The sequence below is a fragment of the Microcebus murinus genome, chromosome X, assembly GCF_040939455.1.
Source record: "Microcebus murinus isolate Inina chromosome X, M.murinus_Inina_mat1.0, whole genome shotgun sequence".
NCBI classification, from domain to species: Eukaryota; Metazoa; Chordata; class Mammalia; order Primates; family Cheirogaleidae; genus Microcebus; species Microcebus murinus.
Window position 1 is genome coordinate 30,314,545 of NC_134136.1, and position 19,134 is coordinate 30,333,678.

The 19,134-nt window shown below is 40.5% G+C and overlaps 1 protein-coding gene across 1 annotated transcript; it reads left to right on the forward strand.

Moving 5' to 3' along the window:
• The first annotated feature begins 7,310 nt into the window (after nt 1–7,310).
• Nucleotides 7,311–18,833, forward strand: LOC109730261 (protein ARMCX6-like). The gene is made up of 2 exons (XM_075999131.1): nt 7,311–7,336; nt 17,707–18,833. Exons 1-2 carry the CDS (start codon nt 7,311–7,313, stop codon nt 18,230–18,232), a joined length of 552 nt encoding a protein of 183 aa, XP_075855246.1. The 3' UTR covers nt 18,233–18,833.
• The last annotated feature ends 301 nt before the right edge of the window (nt 18,834–19,134 follow it).

Sequence of the window (19,134 nt, forward strand, 5' to 3'; positions counted from 1 at the left end):
GACATTGTCCTTGTTCTTGAGTTTATGATCTGTTTGGAAAGGCAAATATATGGAAACAAAGAGATATTGATAGTAACAAAACTGAGAGCCACCAATCATGGTCAGATGCTTTCCGTTAGTGCTTAGAGGTAGCAGAGCTGCATGCTACAGGGCTCAGGGAAAGTTTTACAGAGGAGGGGGACACTTAAGTAAGCTGGGATAGGACACCAAAAGGTCAGAAGGACATTCAAGGAGGGAGGAGTGGTGGGAAAAAAGTGCTGGAGGTAGGATTCCGGCTCCAGAGAGGAGGTTGGCCTGCCTGGAGTGGAAAGTGTGGGAGGGGAGTGATGGCAGATAGAGTAGGGAAGTAGGGCTGAGTCCCCACTGTGGAGCACCCCCAACTGCTAAACTGGGGTGTCTGAATATTACCCCATCCACCCTGGGAGAAACCAGGGCCTTTCATGATCAGAGGAGTGACAAGATGAAAGGAACACTATGTGGTTGATTGGTGTGCAGGATGGGTCAGAGCAGGGGTGGGGACAGGAGTGGTGACTGGAGATCAGAAAACCAGTTAGGAAGTGACCACAATAGTCCAGGCATGAGATGATAAAGGCATGAAATTTCACCGGTGGCCATGGGAATGGTAAGGAGAGGATGAAAGTGAGAGATCCTTTGAACCAATAAGTGCTGGGATCTATTCTGGGGACATACAGGGAGGGCCAATTTTATTTTAGGGATCTGGGGGCATTTGATAAGAAAACATCTTCCTCCTTGGTCAATCCTAGTGTCTATGTAAGTGAATCAGATAAGTACTACTTTGAAATAACAAGAAAATATAGTAGAAGAAAGAACAAGTTTTCATGCTTCTATCAGATTTCTTTTATAAGGTTGGTTAAGGTGGGGCCTTTATGGAACAATCGAGAGTGCTGTTGGGGTCCACATTGGAGAAGACCCCCCTCTCTCCCACCCCATAGTGTTGATGAGGGTGGTAAGGGTGTGTGGGGAGGGGCACTCTCAAACTGCAAGTGGGAGTGCACATTGGTACAAGGTCCATTGGGATACAAGCTTCAGAAGCCTTCAAGATGTACATCTTGACCTGGTAATTCCACTTGAATTTGTCCTTAGGAAGTAATCAAATAGTTGGCTTGTACAAAGCTGTGCATCTTCAAACTGTTTTGAAGGGTGAAAAATTGTAAATGACTCAAGTATCACAAAATAGGCAGCTGGCTAACAAATTAAGGTATGTCTATACATTTAAATATTCTGCAGCTGTTGAAAATATTGATGGACATCTACACTTATTTTTTTTTTTTTTTTTTTTGAGACAGAGTCTCGCTTTGTTGCCCAGGCTAGAGTGAGTGCCGTGGCGTCAGCCTAGCTCACAGCAACCTCAAACTCCTGGGCTCGAGTGATCCTTCTGCCTCAGCCTCCCGGGTAGCTGGGACTACAGGCATGCGCCACCATGCCCAGCTAATTTTTTATATATATATCAGTTGGCCAATTAATTTCTTTCTATTTATAGTAGAGACGGGGTCTCGCTCTTGCTCAGGCTGGTTTTGAACTCCTGACCTTGAGCAATCCGCCCGCCTCAGCCTCCCAAGAGCTAGGATTACAGGCGTGAGCCACAGCGCCCGGCCTACACTTATTTACATAGAAAAAAATCCAGTGTATAATCTTAAGTGGGAAAGGTGGTTACATGACTGTATACACAGTATACCCCATTTTTGAGAAGTATAAAATATTTACATGCATTACAACTTCTGAAAGGCTGTATACCCAAATGAAAAGAGTAGTTATTTATGAGTAAAATGATAATGTATGAATTTCATATTTTAATCTCTTTTTATCACCTATGTTTTCTTATTTGTATTCGATGTTGAGTTTTTGTGTTATTGGAAAGAAAATTGTTGGATACAGATAATGTTGGTAATTTCCATTTCCATTAAGGGGATGATAGAATGGGAGAAGGGACAGAGTTTATATGGATATGTTTGGAGCACATACTGAGTGGAAAATACTTAGATCAAACAGGAAAATGTGTTAAAATGATAGATGTATTGTGAAGATATGGATAATGTCACATTGAAGTAATGTATGTAAAATGCTAACACATTGTTAGAGGATAGCAGTTAATTACTGAAAGTGAATGCCCTTAGTTCCCTAAAAAACACAGTTGATGATTTAAGGTTTACCTTTTTTTTTAAGGCGTCATTCTACCATACATAAGTGGCATTTAATAAACTGTTAAAATAATTCCTCTGATGAATAGGGTCTTTGTTTCTTAATAACTTAACTTAATAACTTTCTTAATAACTAAACATGTTTTCTTGATGTGATTTTATCAATTTCTACAACATCCCTGATGTCTGGGTGATGTTAATAGGGTTTAGACATGAAGTGTAAGTCAATATTTCTCAAAGCAATGTTGGTGAAATTCTGGGAATACAGGTATATGTTTTTGGGTTTCATAAGTTCCCTATAAATGTCTTTTAAATGTTCTTTTTTCATTATGCTGCTAATTTAAAGAAATTCATTATAAATATATTCCATATATTCAAGTGTTACCCAGTGACCTAGAAACCAAACTTTGGGTTTATGTTAAATATGGTCATGGTACTAAGTAGCATGTTGTATTCATTGGTCATAAGATAGAGTTGTGTTTTTTTTCAAGATCTCTAAAGTCACAACGCATCTTACAATTTATGGCACTTTAAAATTGTGTCATAGTTTAATTAGAAGTATTTTTTTTATTTCTTAGTGGTATATAAAATAATGATGTATTTAATAATCAAAGGCATTGTAGATCAATGAAATTCTGTTTCTCGTTAATGAGAGAAATATAAAGATATACTTAATTTGCAAGATCACTCTATTAGTAAGAGGCAGGGTTAGTGGCCTTCCAAACTTGAGCAATTGATTGCTTTAACATTGCTTGGTATGAAGCCAAACACCTGTATAATACCTCTATAGGTAAGCAACACAAAACCACCCCTTGATGAAGAGGGAGATGGAGATGAGATTCTTTATATTGAGCCCACAACTTTATAGACACCAACACAGCAAGGTGTAGAGGAAAGAGCAAAGTCTCAGGAACTGTCAATAGGTGAGGCTCAGGTGAGGAACAGAGAAACTGCGATTTATCTTGTTGCTCCTGTGTGACAGGTAGGATGAGCAGTTTGGGTATGGAGCAAATAAAAATAAGTTCTGTGTTGATATGTCAAACTTCAGGTGCAGAGTGGTTTTTATACCGGGGTGAAGGTGAGGTTAACTGGAGTAGTACACAGCCCCATCAAGGCAGGCACAAGCCTGACTAGTGACCATCTGCTCCTTTCCCCCTCCCCTTGCTCCTTCTCGCTCTTCTTTCCTCTCCCTCCCTGGCACTTCTGTCTTTATTTCCTCCTTCTGGGAGATCATTGGTGGTAGCCTCTCTGTGCTTCTGTGTCTCTCGGAGTGACCATTACATTTCCATGACACCATGCCATGTTCCGGTGGGCATTTAATACGGAATAATAATTGTGGTCTTAAAGGGACCTGGGTGTGACTGGATGCCCAGGTTTTTTGGAACCCTTGTTGAACAGAACAGAGACTGAGAAGGAGCTAGTCTTAGCGTGGCACAGCCGTAGGTGTGCTGCATGTACTTTTGATGTCCCACACCTGGTATTATTTAGACCGAATAACCAGGATCTTGGGAAAGTGCTGTGTGAGACAGGTATGTGACTGCCTGGTCCAGGCCACATGCTGATGTCCCAATGTTTGCACATAGGAGGTTGTCATTGTCAGCCCTTTGGGGAAGGGCAGACTTCTAGGATTGTGGCTATGATTGCGGGGGCTCACGGGAGCAGGGACGAGGCAGTGTCCTCTCTTAAGAGAGGATGGCAGCTCCTAGTGCCAGGTGTGGTAGTTCACGCCTGTAATCCTAGCACCCTGGGAGGCCGAGGCTGGTGGATAGCTCAGGGACAGGAGTTCAAAACCAGCCTGAGCAAGAGTGAGACCCCCCCACCCCGTCTCTACTAAAAATACAAAGAAATTAATTGGCCAACTAAAAATATATAGAAAAAATTAGCCGGGCATGGTGGTGCATGCCTGTAGTCCCAGCTACTTGGGAGGCTGAGGCAGGAGGATTGCTTGAGCCCAGGAGTTTGAGGTTGCTGTGAGCTAGGCTGACACCATGGCACTCTAGTCTGGGCAACAGAGTGAGACTCTGTCTCAAAAAAAAAAAAAAATAAATAAATCTTTTTAGCAGGTGGTGAGCAGGCGGTAGGGGGGAGGAGGAAAGGGATGTATGTTTCCATAACGTGTACGATGCACACCACCAGGGGATTGGACATATCGGGGGAGGGAGGGGGCAGGGGCAATATTTGTGACCCTAACAATATTTGTACCTCCATAATATGATGAAATAAAAGAAAAAAAATAAAAATAAAAAGAGAGGATGGCAGTTCCTGGGAAACCAAGAAATCAGAAACTCAGAGGACATCATGCTATTTGGGTTTTGTTCTCCTCTAACAGTTTGAGGAATCCAAGTGTGTCTATTCCAGTCCAGACACGTTTAAAGGTGATTTTACAAAGGTGGAGTTCAGTTCTGCTGTAAATTATCAACCAAAGTGTCATATTTCAAGGTTCAGGAAATTGGTTTTCTTTTCTTTTAAATTCATATTTTACCTATCTTGTTTCCAAAGAGATTCCAAGTGTAGGTTTAGCAAATTGATGTGGTTCAGACAATTTTTTTGTTTAGAGCTCTCTTGCATTAATTCCTCTGCTAAATTCCCTTGAGAATGGCTTTTAAAATGGTTACTACGGTTTACAACACTAGCTTTTTACATTAATCTTGCTTCTCATCCCAGGCTGAAGGTTTTCTCTGGTTTATCTAATGGTGGCTCTTTCTTGCTCCTAAGCCAGAGCTGTCTCACCACCATCCTGGGGTCCCTGGTCTGCCCTGTCCTGAGGATGTGGTATTAAACAGGGTGAGAAATATTGACTTCTCAGAGTGGTGTCCCTCTTGCTTGACCCTCTCTGTTGGGGCCCTCTCAGGCCTTGTGCTAATGGCTTGGGCAATGTGTGTGTGTGTGTGTGTGTGTGTGGTTTGAGGATAGGTGTGGGAGGAGGGAGAAGGGGGAGGAGAGGGAAAGAAGCCTTATTAGAGGGCAACTCTATCCTGACAGGTTCCTGCAAATGTAATTCATTCCACCTTGAGAGTGGGCTTAGTGTCATGCTCTGGCCCTGTTGACCACTGACATTTTAAAAAGTGAAAGAGTCAACGTAATAAAAGCATCTTTCTTTGGCCATAGAGCCTCCTTGTTTATTGAGCATTTCTAAGTTTGCAGAGGATATAACATGTTATCAAATTAGGTGAGATTTCCTTTTGAAAATAGAAAACAGAACAATAATTTATGTTATTGTAGAGAATATAATTATCGAGCAGACCAGATTCTTAGTGTTTGCTGCTCAGAATATTCTCTCCCAAAGATCAATTTACATCAGAAACCAAGTTTCATAGAAGGCTGTTTATTTAGCAATCACAGAATTTAGCCAACTTAGCTAAAGGTTGGTGCCCTCAAAGTAGGAGAACTTGGTGGATATCTAATTCACTTAGCTATGTTCATGTTTTTTTCCTTTATAAATGATTACCTACAGGTGGTCAAATCTTACATATTTTCCCTTTATGGCTTCTAGGTTTTGGGTGATGCTGAGCCATCTCTAGGTTATAAAAATAGACTCATATTCCCTTTAAGCTTTTGATAAACACATTTCAATGTTTTCTTTTAAATTTTTTTGTATTAACACAATCATGTGTATCACAAAGTTGACATCCATTCTCAATGCTTTTCTTTCCCCAGACAGACAGCATATTTTGTAGAAGAAACGTTATATTCTATTAGTCTTTGGTTACTTACAAAATATTATTTTTCTCCATAAATAGAAACATTTTTTTCACAGTTACTACTTTTGAGACATGGTGTACTGAACTACTTACTATTGGTGAAGTCCTATACCACAGAGCTCATTTTATTAAAAATAGAATTCATAATTTGTGTGGTTTCTTAGCTCAGGTTTAGAAAACAGAGCCTGGGGCATAAATTTACTTGGTGACACTGTTGGGATGTACAGTACAAGGAAATAAGAGTGAGGGGAAAGGGGAAGTGAGGCAGAGAACGACAGAAAGCAAATACAAGGGGGTGAGTTATGCATCTGGATATAACTTTTCAACAAAAACACAGCTGGTTACTTTATCGCATGTGATGTCTTCAGTCGAGGCATATAAAATTACTGCATCTAAGAACAGTTTATCTATATGGAAGGAATGAAAAAGAATTTATCTGTCAGGTCTTTTGGGTAGCCAGTTTTCCATTGATCAAAGTCTGCTCCATGGGGCATTAACTACCCTGTACTTCTGTGGGTCTAGTCTGGCTAGTTTGCCAGACTAGTCTCTCTTTGTTGGGTGATTCCTCAAGCTATGGCTGGAATAGCAGTGGCAGTGGCCTGGGCTTTATGAATGCAGAAACAACATGAATGAATAGGAAGTAAGGAAGTTGACCAGGGCCCAAGATAGGGGGTGGGACCAAGTGGATCTGGGACGGCACATAAATTGAGTTAGGGAAGGCTGTGACACTAATAACTGTGTTATGAGTCCGTTATGAAGGATCCTAAAACACCATTGGGTAAGCTACAATATACTTTGGGCTATGAAAATTCTACCATTTGTAAAAGATGGTCTGGATCAAGAATTCTGAGTCAGGAAGTAAAGTACTCACAATATCTTCCATCTCAGGACACATGACAATGAATGAGCTAATTAGTGCATCTGAGCATGTTAAAATCTGCTGGCTAGGCCGGGCGCGGTGGCTCACGCCTGTAATCCTAGCACTCTGGGAGGCCGAGGCGGGCGGATTGCTCAAGGTCAGGAGTTCAAAACCAGCCTGAGGGAGACCCCGTCTCTACCATAAAAATAGAAAGAAATTAATTGGCCAACTAATATATATAATATAAAAATCAGCCGGGCATGGTGGCTCGTGCCTGTAGTCCCAGCTACTCGGGAGGCTGAGGCAGGAGGATTGCTTGAGCCCAGGAGTTTGAGGTTGCTGTGAGCTAGGCTGATGCCACGGCACTCACTCTAGCCTAGGCAAGAAAGCGAGACTCTGTCTCAAAAAAAAAAAAAAAAAAAAAAAAATCTGCTGGCTAATCTCATTTTTCAAGTTCCATGTTATCTGTGCCTTGTAACAAAGGACAGGACGTTGGTGTCCTAGAAACACCAAACAAGCTATTGGATCTTGAAGACATGTGCAGTACTAACCAAGAGATCTTTGCAGACACCTGCAAGAGAAAGTGACATCATGTGTGACATCCTGTCTGAAAGTGGGTAAGATGCAAATACAACTTTAAAAAAGTTATTGAGTGCAAATAGAGAAAATAATATAAGAATAAAATGGAATAAGTGTAAGAGAGAAATTGGGACTGAGATGATTGAATTCTCATTGTGGCATTTGATTAATTTGTCATGGTGTATTATTTCTTTACCATACTTCTGGATTCTTTTTGTTATTACTATATTTAGAATTTTGCATATGCATTCATTGATGGGATTAAGGTATTATCATCAAGTGTTTTTTTTTATCAAGTGTTTTTTTTATCCTCAAGTTTTTTTTTATCAAGTGTTTTTTTATCCTCAAGTTTTTTTTTTTTTTTTTGAGACAGGTGTCACTCTAGAGTGTGGTGACCGATCATAGCTCATTATAACCTTGAACTCCTGACCTCAAGCGATCCTCCGATCCGTATCGGCCTCCCAGATTGCTAGGATTACAGGCAGGAGCCACCATGCCCACCCTTTAAATCAGTAGACTTTGAGTAAAGCAGATCACCGTCCATAATGTGGGTGGGCCTCATTCAATCAGTTGAAGGCCTTAAGAGAAAGCAAACTTAGGTCACCCAAGGAAGAAAGAATTCTGCCTGCAGACTGTCTTTGGACTCCATCTGCAACAGCAACTCTTTCCTGAGTGCCCAGACTGGCCTACCCTACAATTTAACTTGATACCTTCCATAATTGTGTGAGCCAATTCCTTAAAATCTCTCTTTGTCTGTCTATCTCTCTCCCGCCCCCATGTATATATATATACACACACACAAACACACACATGCATATTCTGGAGATATATATATATTCATTATTATTATTTTTTTTTGAGACAGAGTCTCACTCTGTTGCCTGGGCTAGAGTGCTGTGGCATTAGCCTCACTCACATCAACCTCAAACTCCTGGGCTCAGGAGATCCTCCTGCCTCAGCCTCCTGAGTAGCTGGGACTACAGGCATGTGCCACCATGCCCGGCTAATTTTTTCTATATATTTTTAATTGGCCAATTAATTTCTTTCTATTTTTAGTAGAGACGGGGTCTCACTCTTGCTCAGGCTGGTTTTGTAGCTCCTGACCTTGAGCTATCCCCCCACTTTGTTTCCCAGAGTGCTGGGATTACAGGGGTGAGCCATGTTGCCTGGCCAGCATTTTATAATCTTGTCATTAAATCTCAGATTTGGGGTGGGCCTGAGCTCTTGGGATGTGACATTCAGAAGTACTTCTTTTTATTTATTTATTTATTTTTTTGAGACACAATCTCACTCTCTTCCCTGGGCTAGAGTTCCATGGCATCAGCCTAGCTCACAGCAACCTCAAACTCCTGGGCTCAAGCAATCCTTCTGCCTCAGCCTCCCGAGTAGCTGGGACTACAGGCATATGCTACCATGCCCGGCTAATTTTTTCTATATTTTTAGTTGGCCAATTACTTTCTTTCTATTTTGTAGTAGAGACAGGGTCTCGCTCTTGCTTATGTTAGAGCGGGGAACCGTAGGACCACAGAACAAAGAGACAGGGTCACTGAGGCTGAAATCATCAAAAGGAATTTTATTGACTAGCTCGAGCTAGGGTCCAAGTCCCAGAGCACCGATATGATGGCCTCTATTGGGACAAAGACCCCCACGCACTGGGGGACAGAGCCCTTTATACCCTAGGTGCATAACTGGCCACACGCTTGACCTTTACATTGATTGGCTGGCCCCTTGTGCCCATGCACTTGCCTTTTACACTGATTGGTTGGCCCCTTGTGCCCATGCGCTTGCCCTTTTGTTTCATCCCAAAATTTACTTCGATCAGCCTGCTCAACCCAACTTCCTAAAAACAAGCAATATACACAAGCTAAAAGAAAGCAATTAGCCTGAGGCTTCACACTTAGGCTGGTTTTGAACTCCTGACCTTGAGTGATCCTCCCGCCTGGGCATCCCTAAGTGCTAGGATTACAGGCGTGAGCCACTGCACCCCAGAAATACTTCTTAACCCTTTCCCCCTCTCTTTATGTGAAACAGAAAGTGTAGTTGGGGCAGGAGCTGGCTAATTGCTCTAAATCAATATAGCCCTGTTAAAATAGTTTCTCTTTTAGGACAGGTCTTTGTTATGGTGAATATATGTCAAGATGGCTACTTTCCCCCTGTGCATATTTCAAAATGGTTATTTTCCTCTCCCTGTCAGAAACATGAGGGGATTTTCCTCATTTCCCTACAATCTTCAATGTGAGAATCTGTTGGGGTTCTTTGAAGAAAAATCAATGAAAGTGTGGCACTCCCCCAACAGTGGTCCCCCAGGAGTTTTGAATTCTCAAGCTATTAATGGTTAGTTCACACTTAGCCTTTAGCAGTTCATCAGAATTACTATTTAAGCATTCCTACCAGTAATTGGTTCCAGAGCATTCTGCTTCTGGCAAACTGGTCTTGGCTGTGGTTCTACTTGAATTTCCAGATTTGGGGGTGTTGGTTTACCTGGTGGCCTCAATTCTCTGTTGAATCCTAGAAAAGTTCATTTTATATTTGTTCAGCATTTTTTGTGAGGAGGTTAATGATGATTTCCAAACTCTTTATATGTTGAAGCTAAAGCTGAATGTCACTATTATATTTCTTAGTTTCAGAATTTCCATTGATTTCCCCCCTTATATTTCAGTTCTTAGATGAAATTATTATCTTGTCATCTGTTTTCATGAACTTATTAATCACAATTATTTCAAAGTCTATGCCTGGCATTTCTAATAGTTTAATTTCCTATAAGTCTATTTCTATTGTATATTTCTTTTTCTCCTTTTTTAAAAATTTATATTTATCCTATCTCTTGATATGCCGGTAACTGTTGTTTGGATGCTGAATATTATGTATGAAAAATTCTAGAAAATCCAGATTACATTTTCTTTTTTTTTTTTTTTTGAGATAGAGTCTCGCTTTGTTGCCTAGGCTAGAGTGAGTGCCATGGCATCAGCCTAGCTCACAGCAACCTCAATCTCCTAGCTCAAGCAATCCTTCTGCCTCAGCCTCCCAAGTAGCTGGGACTACAGGCATGCGCCACCATGCCCGGCTAATTTTATATATATATATATATATATATATATATATATATATATATATATATTAGTTAGCCAATTAATTTCTTTCTATTTATAGTAGAGATGGGGTCTCGCTCTTGCTCAGGCTGGTTTCGAACTCCTGACCTCGAGCAATCCGCCCGCCTCGGCCCCCCAGAGAGCTAGGATTACAGGCGTGAGCCACCATGCCTGGCCTTACATTTTCTTGATTTAGAGAGGATTTTCTTTGGCTTTGGAAAGAGAGTATAGGAGTAAATTCCCCCAAGTCAATCAATAATATAACTAATTTGAGATTGTTTTCAGTCTTTATCAAACGTATTCACCCTCATTTCTAGGGTGTAATCCTTCAGAGGTTCTAACTGACAGCCTGGGGCATTTATTAGGCTCCCAAACTTTGGATGTCCCCAAACTCCAATTTATCTGTCCTTTGCTATGAAACTTCTACTAGCTCTGTTTATCTTCCCAGCCTCCTAAATTGCCTCTTCCTACTTGGCTTCTTTGATTCTAGGTCTATACCTCTTAAGAATTGGTGAATGTCTCAAGGAGAAAAGCAATGCAAGACTGCCAATTCCATTTCTTTTTTTTTTTTTTTTTTTTTCCTCCAGGCTCTTAGTCCTTCAAATCCTGGTTGTCTAGGTAGCCCTGAATTCTAGATTTTGAGTCCTTAGCACTATGAAGCTTCTGAAAACCCTACTCAGGTTTTCTGCCTCTTAGCAGCTTCTTCTTCAGCCTCTCCTCCAGTGTTAATGATGAATTGGCAAATGCCTCAAGGAAAAAATTGGAATTTCACCTCATTAAGTTTCCCTTTTCTCCAGAATTTTGGTACTTCAAATTTTGGCTAATTTGGTAACTCTTCAATGTCTTTAAATAATTTAATTTGTATTTTTTTTTTTTTAGCTTTTCTTGTCCTTCTCAGTAGAAGGATTTGTCTTCTATTAGTAGGCTATCATATCCAGAAACAGACTATTCTTCATAACTTTGACATATAATATTTTCATTACCATTCCATTCAGAATGTTTTCTAATTTTAATTCTGATTTCTTCTTTGACCTATGAGTTATTTAGAAATGTATTTTTTAATTTTCAAAAGTATGGGGATTTTTAGTGATATTTTTGTTGTTGATTTCTAGTTAATTGCACCATGCTTAGAGAATATGTCCTGTATGTCTTTTAGTCTTTTGAAATTTGTTAAAACTCGCTTTATGGCCTAGAATATGATCAATTCTTATAAACATTCCATATGTTTTTGAAAAGAATGTCTTTTGTAGTTGTTGAGTGTGGTGTTATAACAATCAGGGATTCAGCTAATTAGGTCAGTTTTGCTAACCATGTTCAAATCTTCTATACCTTGCTGTTTTTATCTGCTTATTCTGTCAGCTACAAAAGGAGGTATGTTAAAATCTCCCACTATGATAGGAGATCTGTTTATGATTTTTTGTAGTTCTGCATATTTTCACTTTATATATTTTGAAGCTATATTGTCAGATGCATGCAAATTTGGAATTATTATATCTTTCTGGAGAATTATACATTTTTTTCCCCATGGAATGTCCTTCTTTATCTCTAATAATGCCTTTTACATAAAGTCCACTTTATTTTATACTAATATCAACTTTTTTGGTTGGTGTTTTCATGGAATATATTTTCTATTTGTGTACTTTCAATCTTCCTGTGTGTTCAAGTTTTAGATCTATTTCTTGTGAACAGTATATAGCTGAATTTTGTTATATTTATCAAATCTTATAATCTTTATATTTGAGTTGAAGCAGTCTGTTTTTATTTCATGTAATTTCTAATATATTTAGAGTTAAGTATCTTACTCAGTTTTTCTTATTTAACCCACCTACTCCATGTTCCATTTTATTTCCCCTCTTGTCTTTTTTTGAATTTATCATTTTTTTTTATTCTTCTTTCCTCTATAAGCTTGAGAGTAACACTACTTTACTATTGTTTAATGGCTACTTTAGGAATTATAGAATACATTCTTGATTTTTCAAGGTCTACTGTTAATTGGTCCTTTTACCCTCTTCCAAGACAATTCACAGAACTTAAAACATTAACTCAATTTACCCTCATCTCAATCTATATGCCATTGTTGTCACATATTTCAACTCTGTATTTTCAACTTAATTTTCTATATGATTTAATGTTTCAAGACATTCTTATTATTGCTTTGTATAGCCAATAATTGTTTAGATCTGCCTACCTATTTACTCTTTCTTTTACACTACTTTTCTTTCTATTTTGTAGGAAGATAAATTTTTATTCTGCCTAAATGATAACTTCTAGTATTTTTTCTAGTATGAGTTTGCTATTGATGATTTTTTATTTTGTTTTGTTTTGTTTTGCCTGAGAATGTCTTTATTTCACCTTCGTTGTTGAAGGATATTGTCTATGGACATATAAATATAAGTTGGCTGTAATTTTCTTTCAGCTCTTTAAAGATATCTTTCCATTGTCTGGTTTCCATTTTTTCCTGTTTGAGAAGTTAGCTTCTCAAAGAAGAGAAGTCCAATTATTGCTCCTTTGAATATAATCTGAGATTTGTGTTTTATGGCTGATTTTAAGATAGTCTCTTTCTCTCTCTCTCTCTTTTTGTTTCCAGCAGTTTTACTATAATGTGCATAAGTGCAATATCTAACATTTACCTTGTTTGAGGTTTAAAGAACTTCTTGAGTCTGTGGCTTGATGTTTTAGAAAGTTCAGAAAATTCTCAACCATTATTTCTTTAGATATCACTTCTGCCTGATTTATTCTCTCCTCTCTTTCTGAATTTTAAGTACACATATGTTAAACCTTCTCTCTACATTTTCTATCTCTTACTCTTAATTCTTCATCCTTTTGTAATCCTGTGATTCAGTCTGGATAGTTTCTTCTGACCTAACTTCCTCTTCAATAATTTTCTCTTTATCTATGTATAATGTGCTGTTAGATCCATCCACTCAGCTCTTACTTTAGATTATTCTATTTTTTAGCTCTAGAGTTTCCATTTTATGTTTTTTATAGTTTGTATTTATCTGCAGAAATTCTTGTTGTTGTCTTTTATCTCTGTAAGCAGAGTAAGCATAGTTATTTTAACTCTGTTTGATAAGTCTACTATCTGAGGCCCCAATGAGTCTTTTTCTATTGCCTGTCATTTCTTTTTTTTTTTTTTTTTGAGACAGAGTCTCAGTCTGTTGCCCAGGCTAGAGTGAGTGCCGTGGCATCAGCGTAGCTCACAGCAACCTCAAACTCCTGGGCTCAAGTGATCCTCCTGCCTCAGCCTCCCGAGTAGCTGGGACTACAGGCATGCACCACCATGCCCAGCTAATTTTTTCTATGTCTATTAGTTGGCCAATTAATTTCTTTTTTATTTATAGTAGAGATGAGCTCTTGCTCTTGCTCAGGCTGGTTTCGAACTCCTGACCTTGAGCAATCCGCCCACCTCAGCCTCCCAGAGTGCTAGGATTACAGGCGTGAGCCACCACGCCCGGCCTGCCTGTCATTTCTGATGGCTTTTGTTAATTTTGTCTTGTGTTCTTATGTACTTGGTTGTGTGCCAAATATTGTATTTTGCAAAACTTTGGAAATAATTTGAGATGCATGTTATTTGTCTCCAAAAAGGATTGGTATTTGTGTCTGCTGGGTGCCTAGGAGAGAATTAGCACTCTGGAATTACCTTAATCTAATTTTCAGTGGTTGAGATTTTTAAAAGTTAAACTAAAGTAGTTGTGACAGTCTGTCTACCTTTGGTTTACCCTGACTCTGAGGTGCAGCTCTTTCAGCGTCACAACCCAAAGACATTGAGGTTCACCAGGTACACCTTTTGGTAAAGGTTCCAATCTCTGCCTCCCTCCCCTCCAGAGGCTGTCCAAAATTCTCCATAGCCTCTCAACAGTCCCCTCAATAACTGCATACGCTCCACTGGGAAGAGTGGCTCTAACATTAGTCACAACTTTTCCCACCCCTTCTTATTCTGAACTATTTATTCTTCACTGTCTTGTTAGCCCTTTAGTGCCTTCAGAAAATTTTTAAAAATATGTTTTTTTATAGCTTCCCTAGATGAATAGAAGGATTGGTTCCATTTACTCATCTCACATTTCTCTAACCCACTATTGAGACCTTTTGGTAAACTTTTGTTGAAGTATACTATATATATAGAAAAATGCACAACTGTTAAGCTCAATGAATTTTCACAAAGTAAACAAGAAACAGAATATTAGCCACACCCTGGAAGTTCTCTCCATGCCCCCATCTAGTCACTAATGCATCCCAAGGGGTAATCACTGTTCTGACTTCTAACAACATAGTTTTGTGTATGTGTTTTTCTTTAAATGTTAGGTAAATGGAATGACATATATATTATTTTGTTTTTTGCTAGCATTGTTTGTAAGAATAATCCCATATCATTGCATGTATAGTAGTCATTTCCATTTATGAATGTAAATCCCATTTATGAATATTCTATATTTTATTTGTCCATTCTACTATTGATGGATATTTAGGTTGTTTCCAGTTTAGAGTTATTATGAATAATACTGCTATGAACATTCTTCTACATGTCTTTTGGTGAACATATGCATGCATTTCTGTTGGGTGTAAGGTCATAAGGTGTGCATATTTTTAGTCTGAAAACAAAATTAGTTTGGAGCCTGGAGTATATAGTGAACTCAGCAAGGCAAATGCTATCTTATGGAGGCTTGTCTGGAAAGCCGGGTGATCTTCTTGGCCAAAAGACAGCTTTGTTCATTTCCTGTCCCATTGACTTTAACATTTGACACTGCAGCTAAAATGTGTTTTGCCTTAAATCCTATTCTCAGAAATAACCAGTGGTGACATTCCAGCAAACATCATGCAAAAAACTCCCTATACATATAAAGGCATAAACAAATCTTTCTTAAAAAAATGAATAATTAAATTGTCTGTATTCCTCCATGCCTTATTTCATGAAATATGCTTTTCCATGGGTATAAGCAAGATGATGGATATTAGTTACTGAGGGGATAAGAAGTAAAGAGATGAGCCACTTTCTTTTATTCTAGAAAGATAAAGAAGTAGAAATAGAAAGAGATAGTTTGCTCCAGGAGAAGACATGAAAGGATCAGGATAAGTTTTTTCCTTGGAAATCAGAGACAGACAAGTTCCAACACAATGGAAATGCATTTTCTTTTGGCTTCTAGGATTGGCAAAGAAAAAAATGAGTGACAAGTCTGGTGTGCGGGAGATAGAGAGAGAGGCGGGTACATTCTTGCATCACTGCTGGTGGGAGGGGAAATTGGCAACCATGGCTCATTTGTGCTGTGTATCTCAGGTGACCAAGATCTGTGGAGAAGTTAAGTCTTTTTGATCCAGCTGTCAGCTCCCTGTCGACCTCAGAGAGACATGATTGTAGCTGAGCAAAGAAGGAAGAAATTGCTCTGATTATGTGCAGGTTGGTGTGAGAATGAGGGTTGCCTGAGAAGTCTTAAGGTCGGAGTTGGGACAGAGTCAGCTTCTTCTAAATGCCCACCCCACCCACCACATCATTTTAGTTCTCTAATGGTGCACGGGGTCAGGGAGAGAGCTGACGTTGGGGAAGCTGGGAGTGAGACGTGAGAAATGTTTGAGTCCTGAATCAGTGAAAGGTAGGAACTGTGGTCTAAAACCCAGCACTATATATCAGTTTGTCGGTCTGCAGGGGGCAGCATAACCCAAGGGAAAGGAAGAAAGAGGCAGCCCGTGACAATACAATTGCCTGAGACGGAAGCAAGCATGCATTTCTTCAAGGAAATGTGGGTCTGGAACTGGTCACAAGGGGGTGGTAGAGGCAAGCGCTAAACCAGAATGTGCCCTTCCACTCCCGTTTTCAGAAAACCCTAATCGCAGTGCTTTCTGGCTCTGGGAAAACAGTGTCAATATCTATAAGGCAGAACAGGGGGAGGAGAGAAGGGGTAGATCAGAAAAGTGGGCATTTGTGGGGCAGGGTGGGTCATAACGTGGCGGGAGGTCAGGGTGGAGGGGCGTGTGTGCGTGAGACCTAAATGGGAGAATTCTGAAAGCTACATTCCTTGCTCTGGAGAGGGTGGACCTGAGACTTACGTGCCAGTGCATCTACCAGTCTCCATTCTCTCTTATCTGTCTACTTGTAGACAATAATCTGGGCAAGAAAGGGAGGAAATTGCTCCACACAGTGTGATATGATGGAGATAAGGGGTGGGAATGAGGTGTCAGAGTTAGAACACAGAGTCCAGAGGTTACTCAGCTTCTCCCACTCTCAGCCTTTATTCTCCTCTCTTCTTGTTTTGGTACTGGAAAAAGGCAAGTGCTGTACATCTGGGGAAATAGTGGAAATGAGATTGATGTTCCTCATGGGAGGAACATCTGAAAATTAAAAGCCTAAATCAGGAAAGAGAGATACTGATACACGTGTATCCTGTGTGTTGACATGACTCTCTAAGGAGACTTATGTCAAAGCTCTATGTGCTTGCATTGCTTCTAGGTCCATGCTGGATGGCAGTTAGATAGCTTGTGTCCAGGAAAAGAACAATCTCTTTTTTAGAACAGGACAACTACATGATTTTTTCAAGAGTGAGACCCATGTGTGAGTTGTCATAGATACGGTATGGACTCAAATTAATCAATTAGTGAAAGCACATCTGGAAGTGGGGTCTAGAAGTTGGTACAGGGTTCACCTACTAATCAGAAGAAAGTACAACCAAATAAGAGAAGACTGTAAGAGAGGAGGAGCTACAGACAGGGCTGGGGACAAGTAAGGGTGCTGGTCTTCAGTCCAGGATCCAGGAAAAACCAAGCCCTGGGGATAAGGCTGCCATGATTCTTGGGCAATAAGAACCCAGGACTTCCCGAAAAAGACACAATCAAAATGAATAATTGTCTTTTCCCCAGTGAAAATCATGATATTGTGGGGGATACATTCCCTACAATGTTAGTTGTGAAGAAATGTTAGTTGCATTCTTGACTTTTCCAGGTACCTTTTCTTTTCTTTCTTTATTTCTTTGTTGTTTTTTTTGTTTGTTTTGTTTTTCTTTTTTGAGACAGACTCTCACTCTGTTGCCCCGGTTAGAGTGCCGTGGCATCTGCCTAGCTCACAGCAACCTCAAACTCCTGGGCTCAAGCAATCCTCCTGCCTCAGCCTCCCGAGTAGCTGGGACTACAGGCATGCATATTTACACCTGGCTAATTTTTTCTATATATTGTTTTAGTTGTCCAAATAATTTCTATTTTTTTTTTTTTTTGTTTCTTAGTAGAGATGGGGTCTTGCTCTTGTTCAGACTGGTCTCGAGCTCCCGAGCTCAAACGATCCACTCGCCTCAGCCTGCCAGAATGCTAGGATTACAGACGTGAGCCACCGCACCCAGCTTCTTCAAGTGTCTTTTCATTCAGGGTAAATTCTTGTTTGCTAAGCCGAAGGATGCGGGTTTGTCATTTAGCCACGATATCAATAGTCATTTGGCCAGCCTCTCAATTGTTGGAAACACGATCCCCACTCCAGACCCCACTGTTGGAGAGGCTTTGCGTGCCCCGGATAATGTGAATGAGAGTATTGAAAACCAGGGCCAGATTAAGATGTACATCAATGAAGTGTGTCGGGAAACTGTGTCACATTGCTGCAACTCATTTCTGCAGCAGGCCGGATTAAATTTGTTAATAAGCATGACAGTTATTAATAACATGCTTGCCAAGTCCGTTTCAGACTTGAAGTTTCTTTTGATTTCAGAGGGAAGTGGATGTGCTAAGGTTCAGCTTTTGAAAGCGCTGATGGGTTTGTCTGAAAAGCCAGTCTTGGCGGGGGAATTGCTCCGTGCCCAGATGCTGCTCTCATTCATGTCCCTCTTTATCAGAAATGGAAACAGAGAGATTCTCCTGGAAACCCTTGCCCGGTAAATGACCCTCTCGAACATAATGGGACTGAATCCACCCCAAACCCGCTTGTTTGCAGATGTCACAGAATCTGCAGAGGGTGCTACGGAAGATCCAGCCTTAGCCGATCGCCACATCATTGGGTGAAAGTTCTAGTGCTAAATCGAGGACCACACTCTTATTGGCCAGGCAGGGGCTCCCCCAGAGCTTTGAGTACCTCCTTGGTTTTGCAGTGTGCAGGCAATGTGCATTGTAAATTACTCCCTGGCAGCCCCCTTCATGTGGCAAAGGGCTCGCTCTGGCTGTCTGCCGTGCATAAAGAACATGATATCATAGCATCACGGAGCGCGGTTGCTGCCTGTGGTGATGGTGGTCTCCCTGTCTAAGCGGGACCACTTTGCAGAGACCAGCGGCATATCGGAGCTTGCGCTGAAAATGCCTTTGTTGCAGCTTACGTTGAATTATTTCTCATCTGTTCTTTCTTCTACACGAGCTGATGGATAGTGAACCTATTCATCAAAAAAGGGCACTCCCCTTCTGTCTATTGTACTGACTTAACCTCTTCCGCCCAAGCCCGCATCTGTGTGTATCATCAATAAAGTTGTGTGCTTTGATTGGCAAAAAAGAGAGAGGCATGGTCCTTGTCCTTGAGTTTACGGTCTGCACGAAGAGAAAGAGAAAAAGGCACGACAACGCCAGCAGAGCGGGGCGTGTGCTGCTCCCTGACTAATACACCCTTCTCAGTGCTCACGGGAGGCAGGGGTAGAAACGGGCTGCAGTGCTCAGAACGAGCTTCAGGAAAGGGCTGGAGCAGGCGTGGGAGTCCAGGGTGGGGGCAGCTGGTGAAACTAAGATGCACCATTGAGGGGACTAAATGAGAAAATACCGCTGAAGCAGGCAGCACAGTGGCCGGCACAGAGAAATCC